Here is a 21,833-nt window from a genome sequence, read left to right on the forward strand (position 1 = left end):
AAACTTTGTTTTACATGAAGATAATTTAAAAATTTCCTTTCAGTGGATAGAAAAATATGTAAAAATGGATTTGTCCTGATTTGTCTTACTTTATAGTAGAGTACTTTTTACCTTTTAAAATGGTAAAATGCATTAAAAAATGTTCTTAGTGTGAAATGAAGCACAGTTAAAATGCATATAATAATCAACATCCTGACAATGACTGATGTGCTTTATTAGATTTGCTAAAAGTCCGGGTTCGGGGCAATAGATGGATTCTGGTTGATAAGAAACATGCTGGCCTTAAAACACTGCTCATTCGTCTTTGACGTTTGCTGGTGTTGCAGAAGGTCACCAAACTTTGGAAAAAACAAGGGTCCTGCTTTTTTCTTAATCAGGAGTTGCAGAAGGCTAACACAGCTAGCACAGATGTGTGGAAGTAAGTGTCTGCATTGAAACAAAGATGACAAGGGAGCAAAGTTAGAAGGAAAACAAAGCTGAATATTATTATTTTCATTGTTAGCCAAGACACTCTGCCACTGTAGCTGTCCACTATCTGGGTTTATCTATATGCTCTCATTGCTGAATGGAGTCAGCTGCCAAGGGGAGCGCAAGACACACCCACTGGGGCAAAGTCACAGCAGATCCTGCTTGGCCTGTAACACAGTATGCTGAAGTCTGATGTTGTCGTTAGAACAGAAAAAAATTATTTATTTTTTTGCCTGTCCCATTTGGTTCTTTAGCCGTCAGAATTGTTGTCTGAAGGCCAACGAGGATACCCAATGGATTTACTTTACCAAGTGGATCATCACGGCCTTGCCGTATTGGTCCATTTGATCGACCTTTGTTGTTATTATTTATTTTATTTTATTTTCAGTTGTTACAGATGGGAGAGACATGACTAGGGGATAGGAAAGGGAGAAAAAGAGATGAAGGAAAAAAACAGAGGGGAAGAGGGACAGTGAGAAAGGGCACTTAAAAAGAGAAAGAGAGAAAGAAGGAAAAACAAAAACTCCTGGATCACCTGTTGAGAGAAAAAGCTGCAGGAGTGTCTTCATGCACTGTTTTCTTCTAAAGAACTGACAAGCCAGAGGAATCATTAATTAAAAAAAAAAAAAATAATAATAATAATCTCAAACAATTGGAAGGTACTCGGTTGTGTCATGGCTAATGTGGCTTATATCGATTTTGATTGTAGCAAGGGACTGCTGGAAAATGTTGGAGACTCTTTTGATACTAGCAAACTGGATTACTGTTTTTTTCCTTTTCCCTTACTCACTGTCCTCACTACTGTATACTGTATTCTGATCATAGTTTATTTAATCCCAGTTAATCTACTCATAATTGTGCATTTTTTATGTCTTTTGACACTTAGAAATAAATGACATAATCATTTCTGTTGTGAGCTCCAGTAGATTTTCTTTGTACACAGGCTGTGATTGGCTGACCTGTGCTCCTGCTGGTTCTGAGGTTGTTTCCTGCTCAACTATATTTTACAACCCATACACGCATGTGACATGAGCCATTATGGCTACTTGGATAGAAGCTTTAAATTTCCAGATTACATAATGTTACTTGCTGTTTAGTTCTTACCTTTTTAAAGAATATCTTCCTCTTGTGTTTTCTCTTTTTTTATATATATATCTTTCTTTATTTCAGACAGTAAAGCTATCACACAACTAATGTTTCATCTTCCTGGAAAATACAGACACTGTACCCTTAGCTAGCAGACAGCTGCATGGAAAACGTTCACGTGTCATAAATGTGTGCGGCGAAATCATGTAGCGATTTAAATGTCTCTGTGGCATCAGCTAAAATGACCACCAATTTGCAGATGAAAAATGAACTTGTACTGCACCGCACTTTGTATTAAACGAACTTAACCCACCAATTAATTGCTCATTAACTGAAGGTGCCAGAATGGCTTTCTGTATCATTCCAACCCAGTTTAACCCATAGTGGGCAGCAGGTCTGCAGTTGGTTACATGCACTGTTTTGCCCGCTCTCTCTCTCACTCAAAGACCTCTTCGTAAAAGTGCCGGTGGATTTGAACTTTTTATTTTGAACCATAGGCAGTTTATTATCTGAAAAGTGCCTTAAAACTCTAATAGCCAGAGAGAGGCAGCTCCTCAGATCAGACTGTATAGAAGCTTACGGGAAAACAACCACTCAGCCTTCTGAATCTGAGTTTATTGTTTCAGTTACTAGTGTGTCTAATTGAATACAACATGACAGGCGGTAGAGCAGGTCACCTACTAATCAGAAGGTTGGGGGTTCAATCCCTGTTTGCTCCAGTCTGCAAGCCAAATATCGTTGGGCAAGATACTAACCCCAAGTTGCTCTCTGATGCATCCATCTGAGTATGAATGCATGTGAACGTTAGATAGAAAGGACTTGCATGGAAAGAGCATAAACATAAGTGCTTATGTGAACAAGGCAAGTTATATAAAGGGCTTAGATTAGAAAAGCGCTATATAAGAATCAGCCCATTTACCATTTTGTAAATTATGGCCGTTTGGAGTAAAAAAGGATGGTAAACCAGGGTATGCTTTAGGTTATGGCTAACTCATGGGTGTAGTGTCCCTTGGGTTTGACTTTGTTTGTTGCATTCAGTTTGAAACAAAAAGGCAGCAGTGGCTAAAATCCTCATACCGACTTTGTTGACTGGATGACATCACATTGGCCATATCTCTAATGTAGTTAATAAGTGGAACAGAGCTAGAAATCAGTGCTACTTAGACCACTACTCCAAACATGTCTATGGGGCATATAACCCTAAAATAAGCATAGACCTTGTTAAAAATGTTCCTTGTCCTTTAATACATGTTTACGCTGCAGGATCCAACTTACCCCAGTATCCAGCAGCAGGCCCGTTCACCCAGCTGATCTATAAGAATATCAGCGTACCAGTATACACCACACTGAAAGGGGTGAGTGAAATTTTCTTTGCATTTTCACATTTGCTTAACTTTGTCCGGTTTGGATGCTAATATACAGCCTAACACACTATGTGTTGCACAACACCACATTTCATCTGTGTTATTTTATTTTGTGTGTTGTAGAAAGCCACTCAGATCAGCAGTGTGCCTCTGCCAGATGATGACTCTGGGTCGGAGGACGATAGCAGCTCTCTGGCCAGCGTGCGGACCTCCATTCTGAGCCCTGATAGGAAGGGAAGCGTCCCTGGCAGCCCGAGAGCTGTCAAGAGAGGTGATTGTTATGGATCACAGTGCAGACAGCACAGAAAAAAAACAAACAATATATGCAAAAAACTGCATTGCAACAGTGCAATAGTCTTGAATCTTTTGTTCTCTGTAAAATATGAATATTTAATTGCAATGTTGGCCTTTACCAACACTCCTTAAGTTACCTTGCCTCTGTGTCTTCTTCTGTTTTCCCCATGATTCTCTGGTATCCCAGGTGTGTCCATGTCCTCCATCAGTTCAGAGAGCGATTATGCCATACCTCCTGATGCCTACTCCCTAGACAGTGACTACTCTGAACCAGAGCATAAAGTCCAGCGGACCTCATCCTACTCTTGTGAGAGCACTGGCCCTGTGAGTAGAGGCACTTCCACTTTAAACTCTTTAATCAAGATAATCACTAGTATACCAGCGATTAATCAGTCACAGTTATTGAGTATAACTTTACCTGTGCTGTTTATGTCTGTAGGAGATGCTGGAGAAGTCTGGATATCTGCTCAAGATGGGCAGTCAGGTGAAAGCCTGGAAGCGCCGCTGGTTCATCCTGAGGAATGGAGAGATCCTGTACTACAAATCTCCTGTGAGTGTGTCTCGCTTCGAGCATGCCTGTCTGCTTCCTTCTAAGGTTTTTCAGCCTGCATGGAAAACATTGTAGAAATATTTCTAAGATTGGTGTGTTTAAGTACAGGATGGCTGCAGTAAAGGCATGCGTTATTTACAACTTTTATATCTAAATTTAACAAAAATGTTCATTCGTGGTCACTGCATTCTTTGCTTTTTGGGTTTTTGTTTTTTTGGTTGTATTTCTGTATAATCTTGGACAGAAGTTGTGATGTTTTTACGCATGTGTTTTCAGAGTGACGTGATCAGGAAACCTCAGGGTCAGATTGAGCTAAACTCTTCCTGCTGCATAGTACGTGGAGAAGGAGCGCAGACATTTCAAGTGAGTGCAAACACACTGCTTTTCTGTAAGAGATCCCAAACATAGGATACCCAAGATTGGCACTGCTACTCAAAGCATTTAAATTATTGGTTAGAATCCACAGTTTTAAAACTGTAAGAAAAAAAAAGAGACAGACTTTGCACTAGGATGCTCATTCACACACAGCGTGCTTAATATAGCACTAAATAACAACAGAGCTTTACTGCTGCATACCACAGAAGCGGCCTGAGATGACATCAGGTATAGCATCGGACTGGAATGTTTTCATGGCTCTTCAGAAGCTGATTCTGATCTCTTCTGACATGATGCTGCTGTCTCAGTTGGCTTGGCTTAGCATTTTTCCCATATTTCTCCTTTCCATCTAATCAGCTGATTACAGAGAAGAAGACCTTCTATCTGACCGCGGATTCACCCAACATCCTGGAGGAGTGGATCAGGGTTCTGCAGAATATACTCAAAGTCCAAGCCAGTAGCCCGCTTACCATGGAGACGACTGCAAAGCCCTCTGTGAGAGGTTGGCTTACGAAGGTCAGAAGTCATTATTTAAACATTTTTTAATTAAAAAAATGAATTAAGTGACTGATTCTTACATAGAAACTGAATAGGTGAGATCAAATGGCATGTTATTGGTGTTTCAGGCAATCTCTAGTGAACCAAGCAAAATATAAAGATGGATAAGAGACTGCACAGTGATCATATGTGGGCCTCTGGTGAGAGTGCATTCAGATTTGTGCAGTGCTAAAAGTTATATCAAAGATCACACTGACTATCACAACTTTAACAATCTTGTCATCTGGATCTCTTAGAAAAGGAAGCAAAGTATTTCGATATTAAAGTTCTGCTTGTTGGGGTAGTTGTATAACACTCAAAAATATATATTTTTTTATAGGTTTTTAGAAGCTTTTTGTCTTTTAAAGACAATGCAGGAAATCATGGCAGATATAGTCCATAATACAGTGAGGATCGAATAGAGCACTCTTAAAGCAGATTCTTAAAAGAACTCCTTCATGTTGGGACAACACCACAAGATTAGAGCTGTTGGAACACTGCAGAGCTTCTTTCCTCTTTCCCTCCACCTTCCTCTAGTCTCCCCCTGCCTTTTCTTAACTGAGGCCTGCTTGTTTTGCTAAAATTAAAACACTTAAACATCTGACGAGTGCGTGTGTGTGTGATGACTTACTGGCAGATGACTGACAACCCCAAGCTAAGATGATGGAGCTCTTGTCCTCTCACCAACACCATACTCCCTTCCTGTGAGTTGGCTTTGATCTGTTGTGACATGATAACAGATAAGGCTGGGGATGTTCTTCCTCTCAGAGCTTAGTTAACCTCGATAACCCCCTTCTGAGGGAAGCACAGCTGGCTTCGTCTGGAAGGCATCCTCCAGTGACATCATTGCTCCATTCAGATACAAGAAACTCTTTGAAAGAACCCCTTCTTGGGAAAATGACATGTGATTATCATCTCCAGCTGCATCACTGTTTAATATGACACTGAATGAATGCAGCAGGGGAGTCGTGTATGTGGATGGACTGTTTTCTTTTGGCAGGAATTAGCTTGCACTTTACTTCTTAAGTGATTTTCACACTGGCTTCCCAACAGATGGACAGAAGCAGAAATGTCCTAATGATCATATTTCAGTCTATGTCTAGAGTTTGAAAAATTCACAAGCTTTCTAATATCATATATTCATTGTAGTGAGTAACTTCCTGGTAACTTTGGATTTGTCCTGAAACTTTGCTTATTTTTTTGTCTTGTGCTTTCAGGTCAAACACGGCCACTCAAAACTAGTGTGGTGTTCTTTGGTTGGAAAGGTTTTCTACTACTATCGCAACCAGGAGGACAAGGTGTATTAAACAAACATCTCTCTACTCCTGACATTGACAAGACTTATTTTAGTGCTCCCTAGCTGATGCTGATTTGCCTTTCTCTTTTTCAGCTTCCTCTGGGTCAGCTGCAAATGCGGGAGGCATCAGTTCAGGAAGTAGATCGCTCCTGCGATTCAGACGAGGACTATGAGGCAGGCTCTCGAGGTTTTCTCTCCTCCCACTACACCTTAGTGGTCCAACCGAGAGACCAGAGTCCTACATATCTGCTCATTGGCACCAAACAGGAGAAGGTACTCCAACAATAAATATGTTAATGAGTTGTTTTTCATTCAAAAAAAGAAATAAAATTCTGTTTTCATATTAATTAGTATGTTTTATTTTACATAGGATACATGGTTGTATCACCTGACTGTAGCAGCTTGTAGCAATGCAGCCTTCAAAGTAGGCACAGAGTATGAGCAGCTCATTGGTAAACTGCTTGATGCAGACGGAGACCCTGGTAAGAAATCCATATTTCACAACGAAAACAGTTCAATCATATCCAAACCTTTCTGATGTTTTTTTCTGATGTTGTTATTTGATTTTAATTATTGACAGCAGAGAATTAACAGGAAAACACCAGGGTGTTATAATCGCATAGTCACTATCATTAGCTCGTAAGATAGTGTTTTAGTAACCCAAAACAGCGGTTACCTTTTTACAAAAGTTTGTACTTTATCCTGGACAAGCCCCCACTTGTTATGGCTGGCTCACTCAAGTACATCAAAAGAAGAGAGAGCAACACAATAACAATTTTCATTAAGCAAATTTATTATCATAATCTGACAAAAGGTGAATAAAAATGGGAGAACTATAACTCAATCAAACCAAAATAAATGAAAATCAAGTTGGGTGCCTCAAAGGCAGCAGCCTTCAAGGAATAGAGAGAGCCGTCTTGAAAGGAAGCCAGGTTATATAGGCTGCCAATCAGGTGAAGTCATTTCATTTATTAGATTTCATCGATTAGCACTGTTGCCTCACAGTAAGAATGTCTGTCTTGAGTTTGATTCCATCACCTGGCTGGCTTTGGACTTAAATTATTAAAAAAAAAAAAAAAGTAAAATGTGTAAATTTTTGTAATGTGTAAAATTACAAAAACAGCTCTGGTAACTCATTGGCCAAATTGTCTGAATTGTTTTGTTCGTTGACAAAAAAGTTCATTTTTCAGACACTTCTATAGTAGGTAAAACCAGGAACAATGTTTATTGGTTGATTACTTTGATATAGTATGAATAGCCATGATGCAGGACTTTTTCATTATGATAAGCTATAAAACTTGCAAATTGCAGTTCATGTTTCCAGAGTGCCCAGTGGGCCAGTTTGGTGTCTTTGCTGGGCCAATTCTGGCCCCCAGGCCTTATGTTTGACACCCCTGGCTTAGAATATCTATAAGTGGGTATAAATGCACACAGTAGCATGCTGCATGTTATTTTGATCTACATTGCAGACACTGTTTGAGACTGTAGCACCGTATATGAATTTTTATCAGCTGTTGAGTCATTAAAGCTTTGAAAGTCAATCTTTGTTTGTCTGTGTGTACTCGTGTTATATTTGTGCCTTTTTATATATGTGTGTCTTTTACCATCTTTTCCCAGAGTCTGTGTTGTGGAAGAGTGAGGCCTTGAGCTTCTGTAAGGAGGGTCTCCGCTCGCCTCTCACCACGCTGCCCTCTGAAGCTCTGCAGACAGAGGCTCTCAAGCTTTTCAAGGTCAGTGTGCCCACCTCTCACCCTTCTCTTTCTTTTGTTCCATCCCACTTACTTTTGATTATGCTTTTCCCTTTTATCTCTTTCTCGGAATCCTTTTCCACTTCTCTATCTCCCTCTCACTGTGAGGATCTGTTCAAGACATCATCCATCCCACTCCAGTTTGTCCCCCTCTTTAACCCCTTGTACTCTTGGATGAGCTCTGCAGCCGTCTTTTTCCCCCCCTACCCCTCCTGCCACTAAACCAGATCAAAGGCTGAGGACCGAGGGGCCCAGCTCATCAAAAGTGTTGAAGAGAGATAATGGCCTTGATTATCTGCTTTCATTGAAGCTAACTGTTCCTGTGGTTTAGAGCCAGCGTGAAGGTAGCCCTCTTTTAAGAGGAGACATGGGAGGTCAAGGCCTTCACAGAGTGACAGCAATGGATATGGAAACTACACGATGGGGAAGAAGAAATGGGATCAGAGCAGAACAAGGACCTTGTAGGGAGATGGCAGATCCTTTTCCTCTCTTGTCAACCAGAAGCCCCTTCCTTCCAATTTATGCTTCACAGCCCCACCAACTACATTAGGATTGATGGCTGAATAGATCGGCTCTCTCTGACCATCCAGCCTTAAAAATGGTCCCAAGCACACACAATGAAGCTGAATGAAAGGACGTTGCATGCTTTTCAAGTCTATGCTCTACTTCATGTCTTTGAAGTATTAATGAGACTGACAAGACTGATTAAACCTGTTAAATGGCGTCTTTGTCTTCAGCTGTCACACTGAATGAGAACAAAGTAATGACATTCACCCTTTTTTCCCCCCCTTACACTGGAGCTCTTCTTGACCTCATGCTGGGATATTTTTTGTTGTTTTCATCTCACCCGAGTGTTATGATCACCCAATCCTGTATTAATTTAACTGTTTTAAGTTGCTTTCAATATGTGTCCCTTACCTTTGTGTACAGGTTTCTGGGTTTGTGTTTGTCTCCACCTGTTGGTAGCTCAGTGCCATTAAATTTTGTTTCTTTGACATTTTGCAGTCCTGTCAGCTCTTCATCAATGTGCTGGTTGAGTCTCCATCTATTGATTACCACACCTCGCTGGCCCAGAATGCTTTGCAAGTGTGCCTGAACCACCCAGAGCTGCAGAATGAAATTTACTGTCAGCTCATCAAACAGACCAACTGTCGGACGCCACACAACTACTCTCTCACACAGGTCAACCCACTACACAGTAAAGAGCCAGGAGCCATGTTTAAAGCGCTCACATTAATTTTTAAATGTACTTTTTTTAAAAAATACATTTTTTAAAAAAAAATATTTTAAGATAAAACGCGTTAGTTAAAATATTTCTTCTTTTTCTATCTCTCCCTGCAGTGCTGGCAGCTGTTGTCTTTGTGTGTGGCTCTGTTCCTCCCTCAGCAACATTTTCTGTGGTACCTGAGACAGTATCTGCAACGCAATGCTAACCCAAGGTGAGCTAACTTAATCCACACCTTAAAATATAGCAGAAAAACTCCCAATACATAAAAACCTCTTCTAATTATCTTTTCCCTTTTTCCCACCACATACAGGAGTGAGGTGGGGAAATATGCAGTGTATTGTCAGAGATCTTTGGAGCGAACTCTGCAGAATGGAGAGCGAGAGGCTAAACCTTCACGTATGGAGATAGTTTCCATCCTGTTGCGGAACCCCTACCACCATTCACTACCTTTCAGCATCCCAGTTCATTTCATGAACAACACCTACCAGGTAACACATAGCTTACCAGGTAGCTAGCACAGGTGTTGTAATGACTATACCCCTGTTTCGAGAAGCAAATAATACATTCTTCATGCACAAATTTCCTCTAGGCTTTCCTTTAGTTGTATATGTTTTAGTTTGCATCTATACCTTCCCAGCTGTACTTTGTATGTGTCCTTTTTGGAAAATGAACCTCCTTTTTATTTCTGTTACATTTCTAATCTGCTGTTGCAGTTTTTTGACTGCCATTGGAACTACAAACTCCTGCAACCACTGCAGAATCTGAAACTCAGTGCCAGCTGTGTCCTTTGTTTTCTACTATAGGTAGTGGGATTCGATGGGTCGACTACAGTGGAGGAGTTCCTCAACACGCTGAACCAGAGGATTAGCATGAGGAAACCACAGCTGACTGGATTTGCCCTTTTCACTGATGATCCATCTGGCAAAGACCTGGAGCACTGCCTGCAGCCATCTGCCAAGGTAGGGCTGTGGGTCACAGACCATTAGTAGATGGGAGAAAGCTGCTGTACAGAAATCACTGATGGTTTTTGGCTCTGTGGTTTGAAGGTAGATCATCTGTCTCAAATTTTCTAATAAGTTAGAGGATCAGTAGTGAGTAGTGGGATTATTTTTTGCCATATTTACACTGTCCAAACATTTTTTGACAACTTGTGATGTGGTCTAGTATATGACAGCCTTTCTCTGTGTTTTAATTCTGCCCAGTCATATTTAAAGTAGTGCCTCTAGATTTTTTTAATTATTGTTGTTAAAAGAATCCACCATTCCACAAAAGTATAGGTCTGTCTGGCTCATGCAATGCACTGTATATAAGAGTTTGTGTACAAATCAGAATCTCTAGATCACCAGCTCACTGTAACATGAGTGAAAAAATGTGTGCTTGTATGACTTGAGACTAACTTTTGCTTTTCCCAGATCTGTGATGTTATTTCCAAATGGGAACAGGCTCTAAAGGAGCTGCATCCTGGGAAAAATGAAGGGACACGGATTGTCCGGCTAACATACAAGAACAGGTATGACTTCTATTTTCATATCTCAATTTTGTAGCACTCAAACACATCAGCAACATTGTACTTTTACTCTATAGTCATAGAGATGTATTTAAAGAATTTTTTTTTAAATGTTATAGACTGCAAAGTGAAATATGCTGATGTTATATCTCAATTTTCAGTTTCTCCCAAGAAAACGGCCTTAATAACAATATGCTCTTGTATGCAGGTTGTATTTCAGATCTCAGGTAAAGGGAGAAATGGAGCGAGAGCGCCTCCTGCTGGCATACCAGGTGAATGATGAAGTTCAGCAAGGCCATTTTCCTGTAAACAAAGAGCTGGCTCTTGAAGTGGCTGCCCTCTTGGCCCAGGTCTGTAGCAATTTTATCAAGAAAAAGAGACTTTTTTGGAAGGAAAAAATGCTATTCTTTTATCTACAGTGCTAAAATGTATGATTTTGTGCGTTTTCGAAAGCCTTTTTGTCTTCTAACTATCTGTTTTCTTTTGTCCTCCAGGTTGAACATGGTGATTTGGACAGACCAGGTGCCTCCTCTCCCTCTGGCTCTTCTCAGCCTAAATCTCAAATAATTCTCCTTCAAGCCTTAGAACGCTTCTACCCAAAACGCTACAAACAGGACTGCAGCTCAGAGCAGCTCAAGTAAAGAAAAAACCCCAAAAACGAATAAATGTGCCATTCCACAATTTCTTAATCTAGAACCTGATCTGAGAACTTTATAAAGCTTTATAAAGCTTTGTTATCCTGCCATATTTTAACTCACCACTGTTCCTTTTATCCTCTCAGAGACCTTACCGAGCGCCTCGCCACTAAGTGGTCAATGCTGCGTGGGTGCAGTGCATCAGAGTGTGTAAGAATATACCTAACTGTGGCTCGGAAATGGCCTTTGTTTGGAGCCAAGCTCTTCAGTGCCAAGGTAACAAAAAAAAGTTGAATACATGTCTTGTGTTGTTTTGTGACTGATGTTATTCTATGTGAAACTTTATCGCCTCCTGTTTGTCTAATCAATCCTTAAATGTCGGTCTTGATGTGATTCTTCATCAAAACCAAAAAGCATACTTAGATCATTTTGACTGAACCATACCAAAACCTTGAACTAAGCTTTCAAGCCCAAACCTGTTCGAGACGAAGCTGTATAACATCTGTAAAACGACCCTTCTTTGTTTCCCCTGTCCACAGCCTGTACCCCCCTCTCCTATTGAGCAGAGCCAGGTGTGGCTGGCAGTCAATGAGGATGGATTGTGTGTGCTGGACTACACAATGGTGAGTTTCAAGCTGAGCAGACCATCCTGTCATGTGTTTTCAGAATAAAATCTGCTGCCAGAACAATTTAGAATTTAGAAAGTCCATTCTTTTATTGAATTTCCGGCTTGACTTTATAGCTGTTAAATCTAGAGATAGCTTTTAACTGCTGCAGCAGCTGGATAGGACACAGCTGCAAAACTTTCTTGACCCACTGGTCTGGAATGATTTTCGTTCTGTGGTGTTTCGAACACCAGAAATCCCAAGGAAAATAAAACGGCCAGCCTCTGAATTGACATACTTGACCCTGACACACAGCAGTTCCAACATGTAAACTATGCTAACGTGAGCTCTGTAATTTTCTGCAGCTCATGTTGATCCATTTCATTCTTGGTCTGGCGTGCAGACCATGTGCCTTCAGAAAGAAATGGGAGAAAACAAAGTGAAAATCAGAATAAGTTGCTGGAAATTATGTCACATATCTTCACACTCAATTTACTTCTCAAAAAGAAGGAGAAACCAAAATGATTTCCTAAGTGAATTCCATACTATATAATGGGGTCAGCAATAAAATCTGAACATGAATTCTGTTTATATCCACTTCACTGCAGATTTCACACTGGCAATGCTCCTTTTTTTCAGCACACTCTGGTCACATACTCCTACCAGTCTGTGATTACCTTTGGTGGTTGTCGTGATGATTTCATGGTGGTCACGAGCCAACAGAGGGAGGCTGGAGCCGGGAAGAAGAGCGTGGAGAAGCTGGTCTTTGCAATGCCTAAACCTAAGGTATACTTCCTGCTTTCATCATTGTAATTATATATCTATTTTTTTTCTAATGTTACTTAATGCAAAAGTGATTTACAGAGAAGAAGTCAACAACAAAACCATACAAACAACAAACTCGCACATGTGTCTACAGGTAAAAGTGGGGAGAAGAACAACAGCATACATACATGTGCATAAATCACAGAAGTTTCTTAGGGCGTTACCAATGTGAAGAGGCCTGACTGTAAGAGTTAAAGTGGGTTTGAATAGAATAATGAATGCTTTGAATCTGATCTATCACAATACACCCGGCACAGCAAGAAAGTGAGTGCAGGTCAAGTTCTGAAAAAGTACTCAAACATATCCATTTTCACTTGTTTAAACAACTTCAGATATTTTTCTGGAGCTTTAACATGTGGTCAGATTGCATTTACCTAATCAAGGTAAACATATTCAGTTGGCTTTCTTGCATTTTCTGGGCTTCCAGCTCACTAGAATTACATAAAACTCCTTAATATCATTGACTTTAGGCTGTTAAAATCTGTTTTCACTCTCATGTCAGATACTGGAGCTGACTCTGCTCATGGCCAGCTACATTAACCACTGGAACCCCAGCCTCCCATCTGCCTCTCACCAGCCCCTCAGCCACTGGGATGCAGACAGCAGGCACTTCCCAACCATGAACTACACCACCAAGGGCCCCACGCTACTGTGAATTGCGAAAATAAAAAAAAATTGAGAAAGACTGTTAGTAGAGGGAGGTTTGATGACAGCAGTTACTATTACTTTGCATTCATCTGGAGTGCACTGGGTTGCATGTCCTGAGTTTTCATTCTTACAGAAGAGGTACTTTTATTAAAGTTTTTATTATTGTTGTTGTTCTTATTAAGAGTTAGAATTAGAAATGTCAGGATCAGTCTTTTAGACTATTTATTTCAACACAGGTGTTTCAACTTTAATAATTTGTAATTTGTCTGCCTGTGTCACTAGAATTATTCATCATCAGCGATCAAAAGTAAATGACAATGAAGCAAGAGTCTGAATATGATGAAGAGCTGCTGCTCGTTTAGAAAGGAGCTAATGTTGCATATTTTAGGACAGATTTATACATTTTAATCTGTTAATTATCCATAATATAATATTGGACTAATGTAGGGTGGCAAATAGCAATTAATATGGTAGATTGAAATGACTAATTTCTCAATTAACTAATTAATGAAATATTTTGTCCTGCAAATGTCAGAAAATTCAGTTGATGCCCCTCACAAATGTCTCTCTAGCAAATGGACAGATTCAGATTTAGTTGAAAAATAGTCTAAAAAGTTGAAAGTTGGAAAAATATTTGACTCTTGAGTTACTGGAAACAGTAAATTGATAGTATTTTCTTGCTTTGTTCTTTCACAATAAGACAAAATTGTCTTCCCTAATTACACTAAACATACAGTATATTTAAAATTACATTATTTTTAAATGATCATCAGGCAAACAAAAGGAGAGAACACTTTTTTTTAAAGAGCTACCAAAATATTATGATGACTTGAACTGTTTTGGATAAACCACTGTCTTGCTTATGTTCATAATAGCTATTTATTTCTCCATAACATTAGGAAATGTTTAACACAAATGTCACATTTGTGTGGGGAAAATTTAGTTTCCTTTGTGTAGCAGAGTACGTCTGGTTACTGTATTGACATATGTTGCAATTGTTTAAAAGATGTAGCTTGTATGTCTGTGTGTGGTTATTAAAATAAATGATAAATTCCTCTGCTGACTTTTTGTAATGTAGACTATTTAATACTTCAGAGTGGTAGAAAGTATTGCAACTAAGTAAAATTTTTTTAATTCAATTTTCAATTGTTTTATTTAAATAGCATCAGATCACAACATCAGTTGCCTCTAGGTGTTTTATATTGTAAGATAAAGACCCTGCAATAGCAAAGAGAAACCCCCAACAGTCAGACAACCCTCTAGGAGCAAGCAATTGGCAAGAGTGGGAAGGAAAAACTCCCGTTTAACAGGAAGAAATCTCTGGAGAGTTGGGCTCAGGGATGGGCGGCCACCTGGCATGACTAGTTGGGGGTGAGGCGTGCTTCCATTTTTATTAATTATGTGTCTAAGTAAATGGTAGAAACATTTTAAATGCTATTAACACTTGTCCTATTTTCTTTTCCTGGAACAAATGTTCCACTGGCTTTCCCTTATGAAACACTCCTGCTACTAAGTACTGTAAAGTTTAATCATGAATCAGAAGGTTTAAGCAATGGTGACAAGAATCGTGTTCTAGCCAAAGCGTCCCTTGGAGAGCACAGAACTTCTTCTCTCATTCATTTTGTCCATAAACTTACCTTGTGTGCCGGTTGTACACAGCCTTCCAAGTATATATTATCATGCTCTGCTTTTTCTTATCCAAGGAGGTCAAAGTGGTAATGGTATTTTCCTGCCAAATGTATGCTATAAATCCCAGATTTTTATAGCTTGTCTGGAGCTCTTGTTGTTCCATAACTACTCTCATACAAAATGAAATTCTATTATAGGGCTCACTGCTAAATTTCTACATGCCTTCATTTCTAAATAAAAAAGAATATCTTTTGCACTTTTTCCATGGTGCAATAAGGCCACATGCTCTATTATTTTGAATTTATAGCAAACAATCTCAATGCTGTAGCTGTAGATGGACATTTACTTACCTTGAAGGTCTTACTGGCTGTGTGTTTAACTAGACTAATGTTTGCAAAGGAGGATGTCTGTACATAGTTAAAAACATTGTGTTCGTATCTGACTGTTTACTTCACAAACTCATCCAGAGTTTACCCTTTGCTGTTTTCTCTGTAACCTTATGTTCTTTGAAATTACACAAAGCAGGTGATATTTCTTAACTAGTTTCTTCAGAGTACAGTTTGGCATCCTAAATGCATCAATTTGCTTAAAAGTAACACAGAGACAAAAAAAAGAAAAAAGAAAAAAACAGTGCTGGAGGAAGAAAAAAGTTTGAATAACAGAACAAATTATATTGTGAAGAGTAAAAATACTCAACTCAGCACTACACAAAAAAATGACCCTGTTCAAACTTATAAATATACAATAAATAATGTCACAGGGATATTATTTTCAACAGTGTGAGTCCTACATACATTTCACATCTTTGTAAAACAACACATTTAACTGGAAAAGCAATGGGAATCTACAGCACCTGCTCTTAATTGACCTCTATGGATCACAATGTCGGTACATTACAAAAGGGATCACGCAGATATTATGCAGATATGCATGCATTCTACAGATAAAGCATAATGCGTGACTTTAAACCATTATAAACACTTTCAAATATGAACTTTGGACAAATGGGATAATCTCCAAATTTGTCTTTAGCTGACCTATTTACACACTTGTACAACACCACATCACATGGACCTTGTACCACAAAGCTGTTTGACTAATGTCTAATCTGACTTGCCCCACTGCTGTGTTTTCACGTTGACTTCTACCGAGTGACGTCTGAGTTCACGGTGCATGGCAATTACACCATAGATGGGGGGTGTCAGTATCTGATTTTATTTTATTAATTTATTGAAGAGGTATTGTATAGTGTGTTACTTCTAGATCCCCACACCCCTGAAAACCACGAATAATGCTCGTGAGTGGTCTCATACTGGCGTGTACACCAGGGCTCTGACCCATCTAAATATTATAGGATTATAATTAATTTAATTAAAACGCCTGCATTTGTAATAATAAATTGCATAAAGATTTAATAGCTGCCTTTGTTTAATATAAAGCACTAAGTGCATATTAATTATCTATACATAGGATTATTTGCTTTACGTTTATCGGTGGCTGGATTAAATTAAACTATTCAGAGAGTGGAGAGGTAAGTGTGGGGCCCGTGGGGGGGGGGGGTAACTACTCCATATTAGCCTAGCCTAGCCTAGCCCGTGAGCACTCGGATAGATATCGCTGCTGCGCTGTCTCCAGCGTGGGCTGCCGGCGCTACAGGAGCAGAGGAACCTCTGAGTTAACCGTGAGCCGCACGGGGCAGGACACCACCGAGCAGCCTCGCCGAAGAGCACGAAATCCACAGGTTTGTTGCGAGTTAATGAGCACCGACGCAGGTGTAATACAGCATTAACGCCACAGTAGCAGTAACCTTACAGAGCGTGTAACAGCGTTTGGCCGTGTTTTCTGTGACAGGGCATCTAAAAACACTAAAAATGACAGCCACAAAGCCACAGAGCATGCTCCGAGAAGCCTCTCGTCAGGTCATCGCCGGTGGATCCGCTGGTAAGTCCAACCATGGTTTAAGTTTTAATGATTTTTAGACGATTTATTGAAATCCCTTAACACTTCTGAAAGCGTGAACGTAGCGAGGTGAAAGCAGCATCGATACACGGAAAGCACCGACGCACTTCTCCATTACTTTCTCATTAAACGCTACTAACTGTTTCTCGTTGTTATCCGTGGAGCCCAAAGATTTCCTTGCGCTGCCAAGATAATTCCCACCCTCCTCAAATGCTGGATTTGCACACCGGGACACAAAGCCAATTGTGCGCATGCGCGCAACTGCTAATCAACTTAGCTTTCAGCTTTAACAAATCGCTGAACGATATTAGGATGTAATTGCTGGACGAGCTTATTCAGTACCAGTTTAGACAAAGACATTAGGTAAATGCTCATTTTGACATCACTGTTATTAAAAGTATAACTTCCATGCAAGTTGTTTTCTATCACTATTTGTTTTCCTTGGATATGTAGTATGCTAATAGTCTTGGAAATGCGCGTTATTGATTGGCTCCCAGATCAAAATCTGCATTTGTTTATCAGTTGAGTAACATTTTCAAAATAGAAACTCAGTAGACTGATGATATTCTTCTTAGTGAGCACTCCACTGAAGGATGGAGAGAGAGGCAGACTTCCATTAAAGTTGCTAAAAGTCATGTTACATTAAAGGTGGATATGAGGAGCAGTGAAGTATGCACATCTGGTTACAGCAGTTTTGAAATTCTGCTGATTTTTTCTGAGACTGTTTGCATAAGATCAGCACGGTTAAATGTGTTGAAATCCAATCTGTCAGTTTTACACCAGCAACTCTCAGATATTTCTGTGATAAACCTAGAAAAAGCTGAAGCTGAAGAAGTTAACCGTTTTTAATGTCTTCAGAAGTGCTTGCAAAAAAATACTCAAATTGGTTTTAAATGGTGCTAATAAACTCTTTATTTTTTCCAACATATTAGAATTCAAAATATTTTTATGGCTTTACTTTATTACTCTATATACTTTTTGGGCATAGAGAAGATATATGTCGCCTTACCATTACTATGTTTTAGTATTAGATTAGGCCATTCTGGATTGTCTCAAATGTTCAACTATTTGACAGCGTTGGAGCTAGAATAGAGTATTTCTAAAGACTCCAAAATGAAACGTAAAGTTTAAACTTCTGGCTACCATGTGAGTGGGAAAAAAAGAAGTTCAAATTGAGTGGGTCACAGTTGCAAAGCGAGAACAAACTAAATAACCTTTAAAGTGTCTTTTGTCTATGGATACAAGACACTTGAAAGATCATGAAATACACACTATCCTTCTTAATCATCAGAGACAGAACATGAAGAACTAACAAAAAAACAACATTTTTAAAAAATGTGAACAGCAAACAGCTTTATTACAATCAGTAACACAAATGTCCTTCACTGTGTTCTAAAAACAATTGACAGCAACTCTGAAATGAAACTCAACAAATGCTACATTCATTTTAGTCCCAGTGCTCTCAGGCAACGTCATCACTGAGCGCTCCACACTCGGCGACCTTTAGAAAATCCCAGGGACCTCAAGGCTGTACTATTTACATATTTGTGGAGTGCAAAATGAGTTGTTCTATTTTTGCGTTTTTATGTTTCAAGTTAAATCACTTGGGTTGTGATTTATTTACCTTCATCTGACACCATGATGGAAGTGGGTTACTGGGTTTGCATAGTCGGGGATATACAGATGGATTCACTGCTTATTTTAAAAGAGGAGATCTTTATAGCCAATTTCAATGTGTCTGGCTAGACATAGTCACACTTCATAAAAAGAAGGCAATAGTAATTAGTGGTCTTATTATATATCTAATTAAATGATAGTTAATTAAATTTTACAGTGAGAAGGGATAGTTTACTAACGCTTTTATGGTTTCCTAAAAAAAGTAGCGTAGCGTCACTCATCCAAGTGACTTCTTCATTCTCAGCTGACTGCAGGTTTTCCCAACCTCATAAACAGCATGTTTGCATAATTGCAAACTAGCGCCACATGTTAACAGCTAATTGTTAATCAGTGGTGCTAGATTTCAGTCATTATGCAAATATACTGTTCATTACCATGTTTCAATATTCGATTAGCCGTGTCTCAAAATATTGAAATATTTGATAACTTTGGTGCTAGAACAGTTTTTCCTAAAGACTCCCAAATTAAACAGGGGTTAATTAGGATTTAATTAATTTAACTATATTTATATTTTTGAAAAAAAGAGACTTTAAAGTTCATCAGCTTAGAAAAAGGCTCTTTCTTAATTTTAAATTTAATTATGTATTTAATTTGCTCGTTTATCTCTTAATTTTAAGTGTAATATAAAACTTAGACATTAGAGTCAAACTGGGGTTCTGTCACTTCAGGATTATGAGTTTTAATTCTGTATGAAAGACACCATGCCTAACCAGAAAGGGAGCAGAATTGAGCTTTGTTTTGTCTTTGTCTTGCTTCACAACACTTTCTGAGTGGTGAATGTGAAATGCGTTACATTTGAAATGTTGAAATTGGCCACACACTGGTTGTGGTTCACTGCGTTAGAAACTGTGCGTCCACTGTTCTTTATACTGGTACATTTTTGTGAGATGTGTATATATAAAACTATAGTTTTTATTTTGCTTATATTGTAGGATAGCCAGGGAATGATTTGGACAAATAAGCAGAAGTCTCCGCTGTTGTCAGTGATTCTGCAGTTGCTGGAATGTCTTTGGTTAAAGATTTGCATGGTTAGTCATTGAATTTGAGTAATCATTTACCCTTTAAAAAGAACCACTGTGAAACTTCAGCTTTAGTTTCCATTACTCTTGATGTGCAGCTCACTGTCTGACAGTTTGAACTTGTGGTTTGTGTGGATTTCTGCATTGGATGTGAGGGGGAGAAAAAGAAAGTATTGTGGATGCTTTGTTAAAGTCTTTTAATGTATACAAGGATGCAGTCATTCCAACAGAATTTCTTTTATGGCGAAATTTTCATTTTCTAAAAGCTTCTTACTGCCTGATTTTTGTCTACATTAACTCATACAACCTTTAACATGAATATTATATGTTTATTTAGACATCAAGGTAGTTGTGTTCCTCTAGCCATTGTTTGTTTGTAGACTGAAGTGTCGGTTTTGCAGTTGCAGGATTGCTCATTTTTTTTGCAAAAAAATTAGCAAAATGGTATTTTTTTTTAAAGAACAAATTTTGTCTATATAATGTTATTTTTCATGTTGTTGCTGATGTCCTCCTCACTGAATTAATCTATGATTTATTTTTTGTCTACATATAGTTTTTAGCTTAATCTTCCAATTTAAGCATATATTTCCTAAATATTTAAAAAGTGGACTAATATAATATTCACTTTTGATATGCCAAAATATTGTTTGAATCATTCGCAATTTTCTCTCAGTATTTCGGAGCAATATTTACATTGCACTTCCATATTTATATTAATATTGCGTGCAGTATTTATATTTCTTTTGCATTTGTATTGAAACAATAAAAAAAATGTAAATTACTTCATGACACGGATTGGCTATAGAGTCAAACCCAGTAACTTTACAAATGCCTAAGAAACCTCTTGCTCAACATTATATTCGCCTCCTTTCATCAAAAGATTGTCTATCGAGGTGAAAGTGAAGCCTAAAACATGTATTCTATTTCATCAGTCTCATTTTATGTACATGGCAATTTTGGCAATATCTATATATATAGATATATATATGAAATGAGGTGTTATATTATATTATTGCAGCTTGTCTATCCTTGTCGATTCCTCACAAGCCCCCTGGGTCTGACAACCTTCTGTCTTGATTCGCACTCATCTGTGATGGGGGCGTTCAGGGGACAGAGGGTTATACCAGAAGAGAAAGACCTCACTGTTTTAACTTTTTTGAAAATCTTGATTCTGTGTTAACAGGGAGACTGGAGATAATTTATGTACAACCTGGTCACAGGGCTTTAGTTAAATGTGGTTTGAGTGAAGAAAGCTGTATTCGTCACTCTGTAAAGTGATCTGATTTCAGCTTGGCATTCTAGGTGCAAGCAGCTATTTTTGACCTTTTTATAGGGTCAACACTCTAACTGAGCTCCATTTCTTTGTAAAGACGGGTTGTGAACTTCTTTTCTGTGATAAGCTGACAGTTTGTGGAGTCTGTGTGTCTGTTTCAATATGTTTTTTGGTGAATATCGAGTTTCTGTGAAATACACTTTTTTGCAAATTATTTTGTTTTTAAACAAAACTGAAACATTAACTAATTTCAGTCTCTCCTTCCTCACAAAGTTTAAATCTTAGTTGCGGTTAGTAGTTTTAGGCCCATCTTTTGAGGAGCAGCATACTCTGTATTGTGTGAGGGTATGTTAAACAACTGCATTGTTGACACAACAAAATAAGAGAGTAGACAATATTTACAAATGAATCTTATAAAGTAGAAGTTGAGGAAAGTGTTCATTGTTGTTACCAGTGCATTTGCAACACAATTTGGTCTACATTCCACTTATTATCACAACAGAATTATTATGGTTAGAATTATAAAATAATTCAGTTTAGCCAGAGGAAGGCTGTGTGTGAAATTAGTCCAGCCAAGACGCGAGGCGCAATTACCGGATAGTACTTGCTCGAGCTCGCACGGTTACGCGCACGGTTTAAACTTTCAGTTTAGCTTTGGTAAGTTTCCACAGTGGGGTTGCTTGTTTTACTTAGTTTACATTGATTAAAAATGTGTTGTTGTTTTTTTTTGTTACAGATTTAAATGTATTCATTCGTTTATTTAATGTAACACTGGTTTATTTGCTTATTTATACAAACTCAACATTAAACTTATCCACCCAAAACTGCCTAATTCTTGTTTTTGTAACATATCTGACTAAAATATACTAAAAGATAAAGAGCGGTATGATTTTACAGCTAGTTTTATTTTATTTTTTTTAATTTACTATTGTAAATTAGTAAATTTTACCAAAATAGGTAAAATGACCATTGTCATTTATCAGTTCGTTAATATATATATAATTATATATTTTTTTTTTATTACTTTTTAATGGTCATTCAAACTTTGTCCACAAGGGGGTAGTAGTTGCATGTTATGTTTAGTTTCTTGGTAAAGGGAAGTTGCAACT

The 21,833-nt window shown here is 38.4% G+C and overlaps 2 protein-coding genes across 3 annotated transcripts in view; both read left to right on the forward strand.

Annotated features, from left to right (window-relative positions):
• plekhh1 (pleckstrin homology domain containing, family H (with MyTH4 domain) member 1) overlaps positions 1–14,230 on the forward strand; it is a 36,782-nt gene extending 22,552 nt beyond the window's left edge. For both annotated transcript variants that reach the window (XM_084913953.1, XM_084913954.1), the window contains exons 10-30: positions 2,818–2,909; positions 3,042–3,189; positions 3,400–3,536; positions 3,652–3,762; positions 4,039–4,125; positions 4,495–4,653; positions 5,892–5,972; positions 6,065–6,244; positions 6,342–6,453; positions 7,589–7,701; positions 8,725–8,901; positions 9,061–9,158; positions 9,258–9,435; positions 9,751–9,906; positions 10,360–10,457; positions 10,663–10,804; positions 10,949–11,091; positions 11,236–11,365; positions 11,629–11,712; positions 12,334–12,480; positions 13,022–14,230. In XM_084913953.1, the coding sequence (XP_084770079.1) occupies positions 2,818–2,909; positions 3,042–3,189; positions 3,400–3,536; positions 3,652–3,762; positions 4,039–4,125; positions 4,495–4,653; positions 5,892–5,972; positions 6,065–6,244; positions 6,342–6,453; positions 7,589–7,701; positions 8,725–8,901; positions 9,061–9,158; positions 9,258–9,435; positions 9,751–9,906; positions 10,360–10,457; positions 10,663–10,804; positions 10,949–11,091; positions 11,236–11,365; positions 11,629–11,712; positions 12,334–12,480; positions 13,022–13,174 (2,726 nt within the window). In that variant the 3' untranslated portion in view covers positions 13,175–14,230. The remainder of the gene's footprint in view (positions 1–2,817; positions 2,910–3,041; positions 3,190–3,399; positions 3,537–3,651; positions 3,763–4,038; positions 4,126–4,494; positions 4,654–5,891; positions 5,973–6,064; positions 6,245–6,341; positions 6,454–7,588; positions 7,702–8,724; positions 8,902–9,060; positions 9,159–9,257; positions 9,436–9,750; positions 9,907–10,359; positions 10,458–10,662; positions 10,805–10,948; positions 11,092–11,235; positions 11,366–11,628; positions 11,713–12,333; positions 12,481–13,021) is intronic.
• A 2,153-nt stretch (positions 14,231–16,383) lies between these two features.
• Positions 16,384–21,833, forward strand: part of slc25a21 (solute carrier family 25 member 21) — an 89,654-nt gene continuing 84,204 nt past the window's right edge. Inside the window, exons 1-2 of the mRNA XM_084913956.1 lie at positions 16,384–16,537; positions 16,648–16,737. Coding sequence (XP_084770082.1) covers positions 16,668–16,737 — 70 coding nt within the window. The 5' untranslated portion in view covers positions 16,384–16,537; positions 16,648–16,667. The remainder of the gene's footprint in view (positions 16,538–16,647; positions 16,738–21,833) is intronic.

This window comes from Perissodus microlepis, chromosome 19 (assembly GCF_051167445.1).
Source record: "Perissodus microlepis isolate ML-2025 ecotype Zambia chromosome 19, ASM5116744v1, whole genome shotgun sequence".
NCBI lineage: Eukaryota > Metazoa > Chordata > Actinopteri > Cichliformes > Cichlidae > Perissodus > Perissodus microlepis.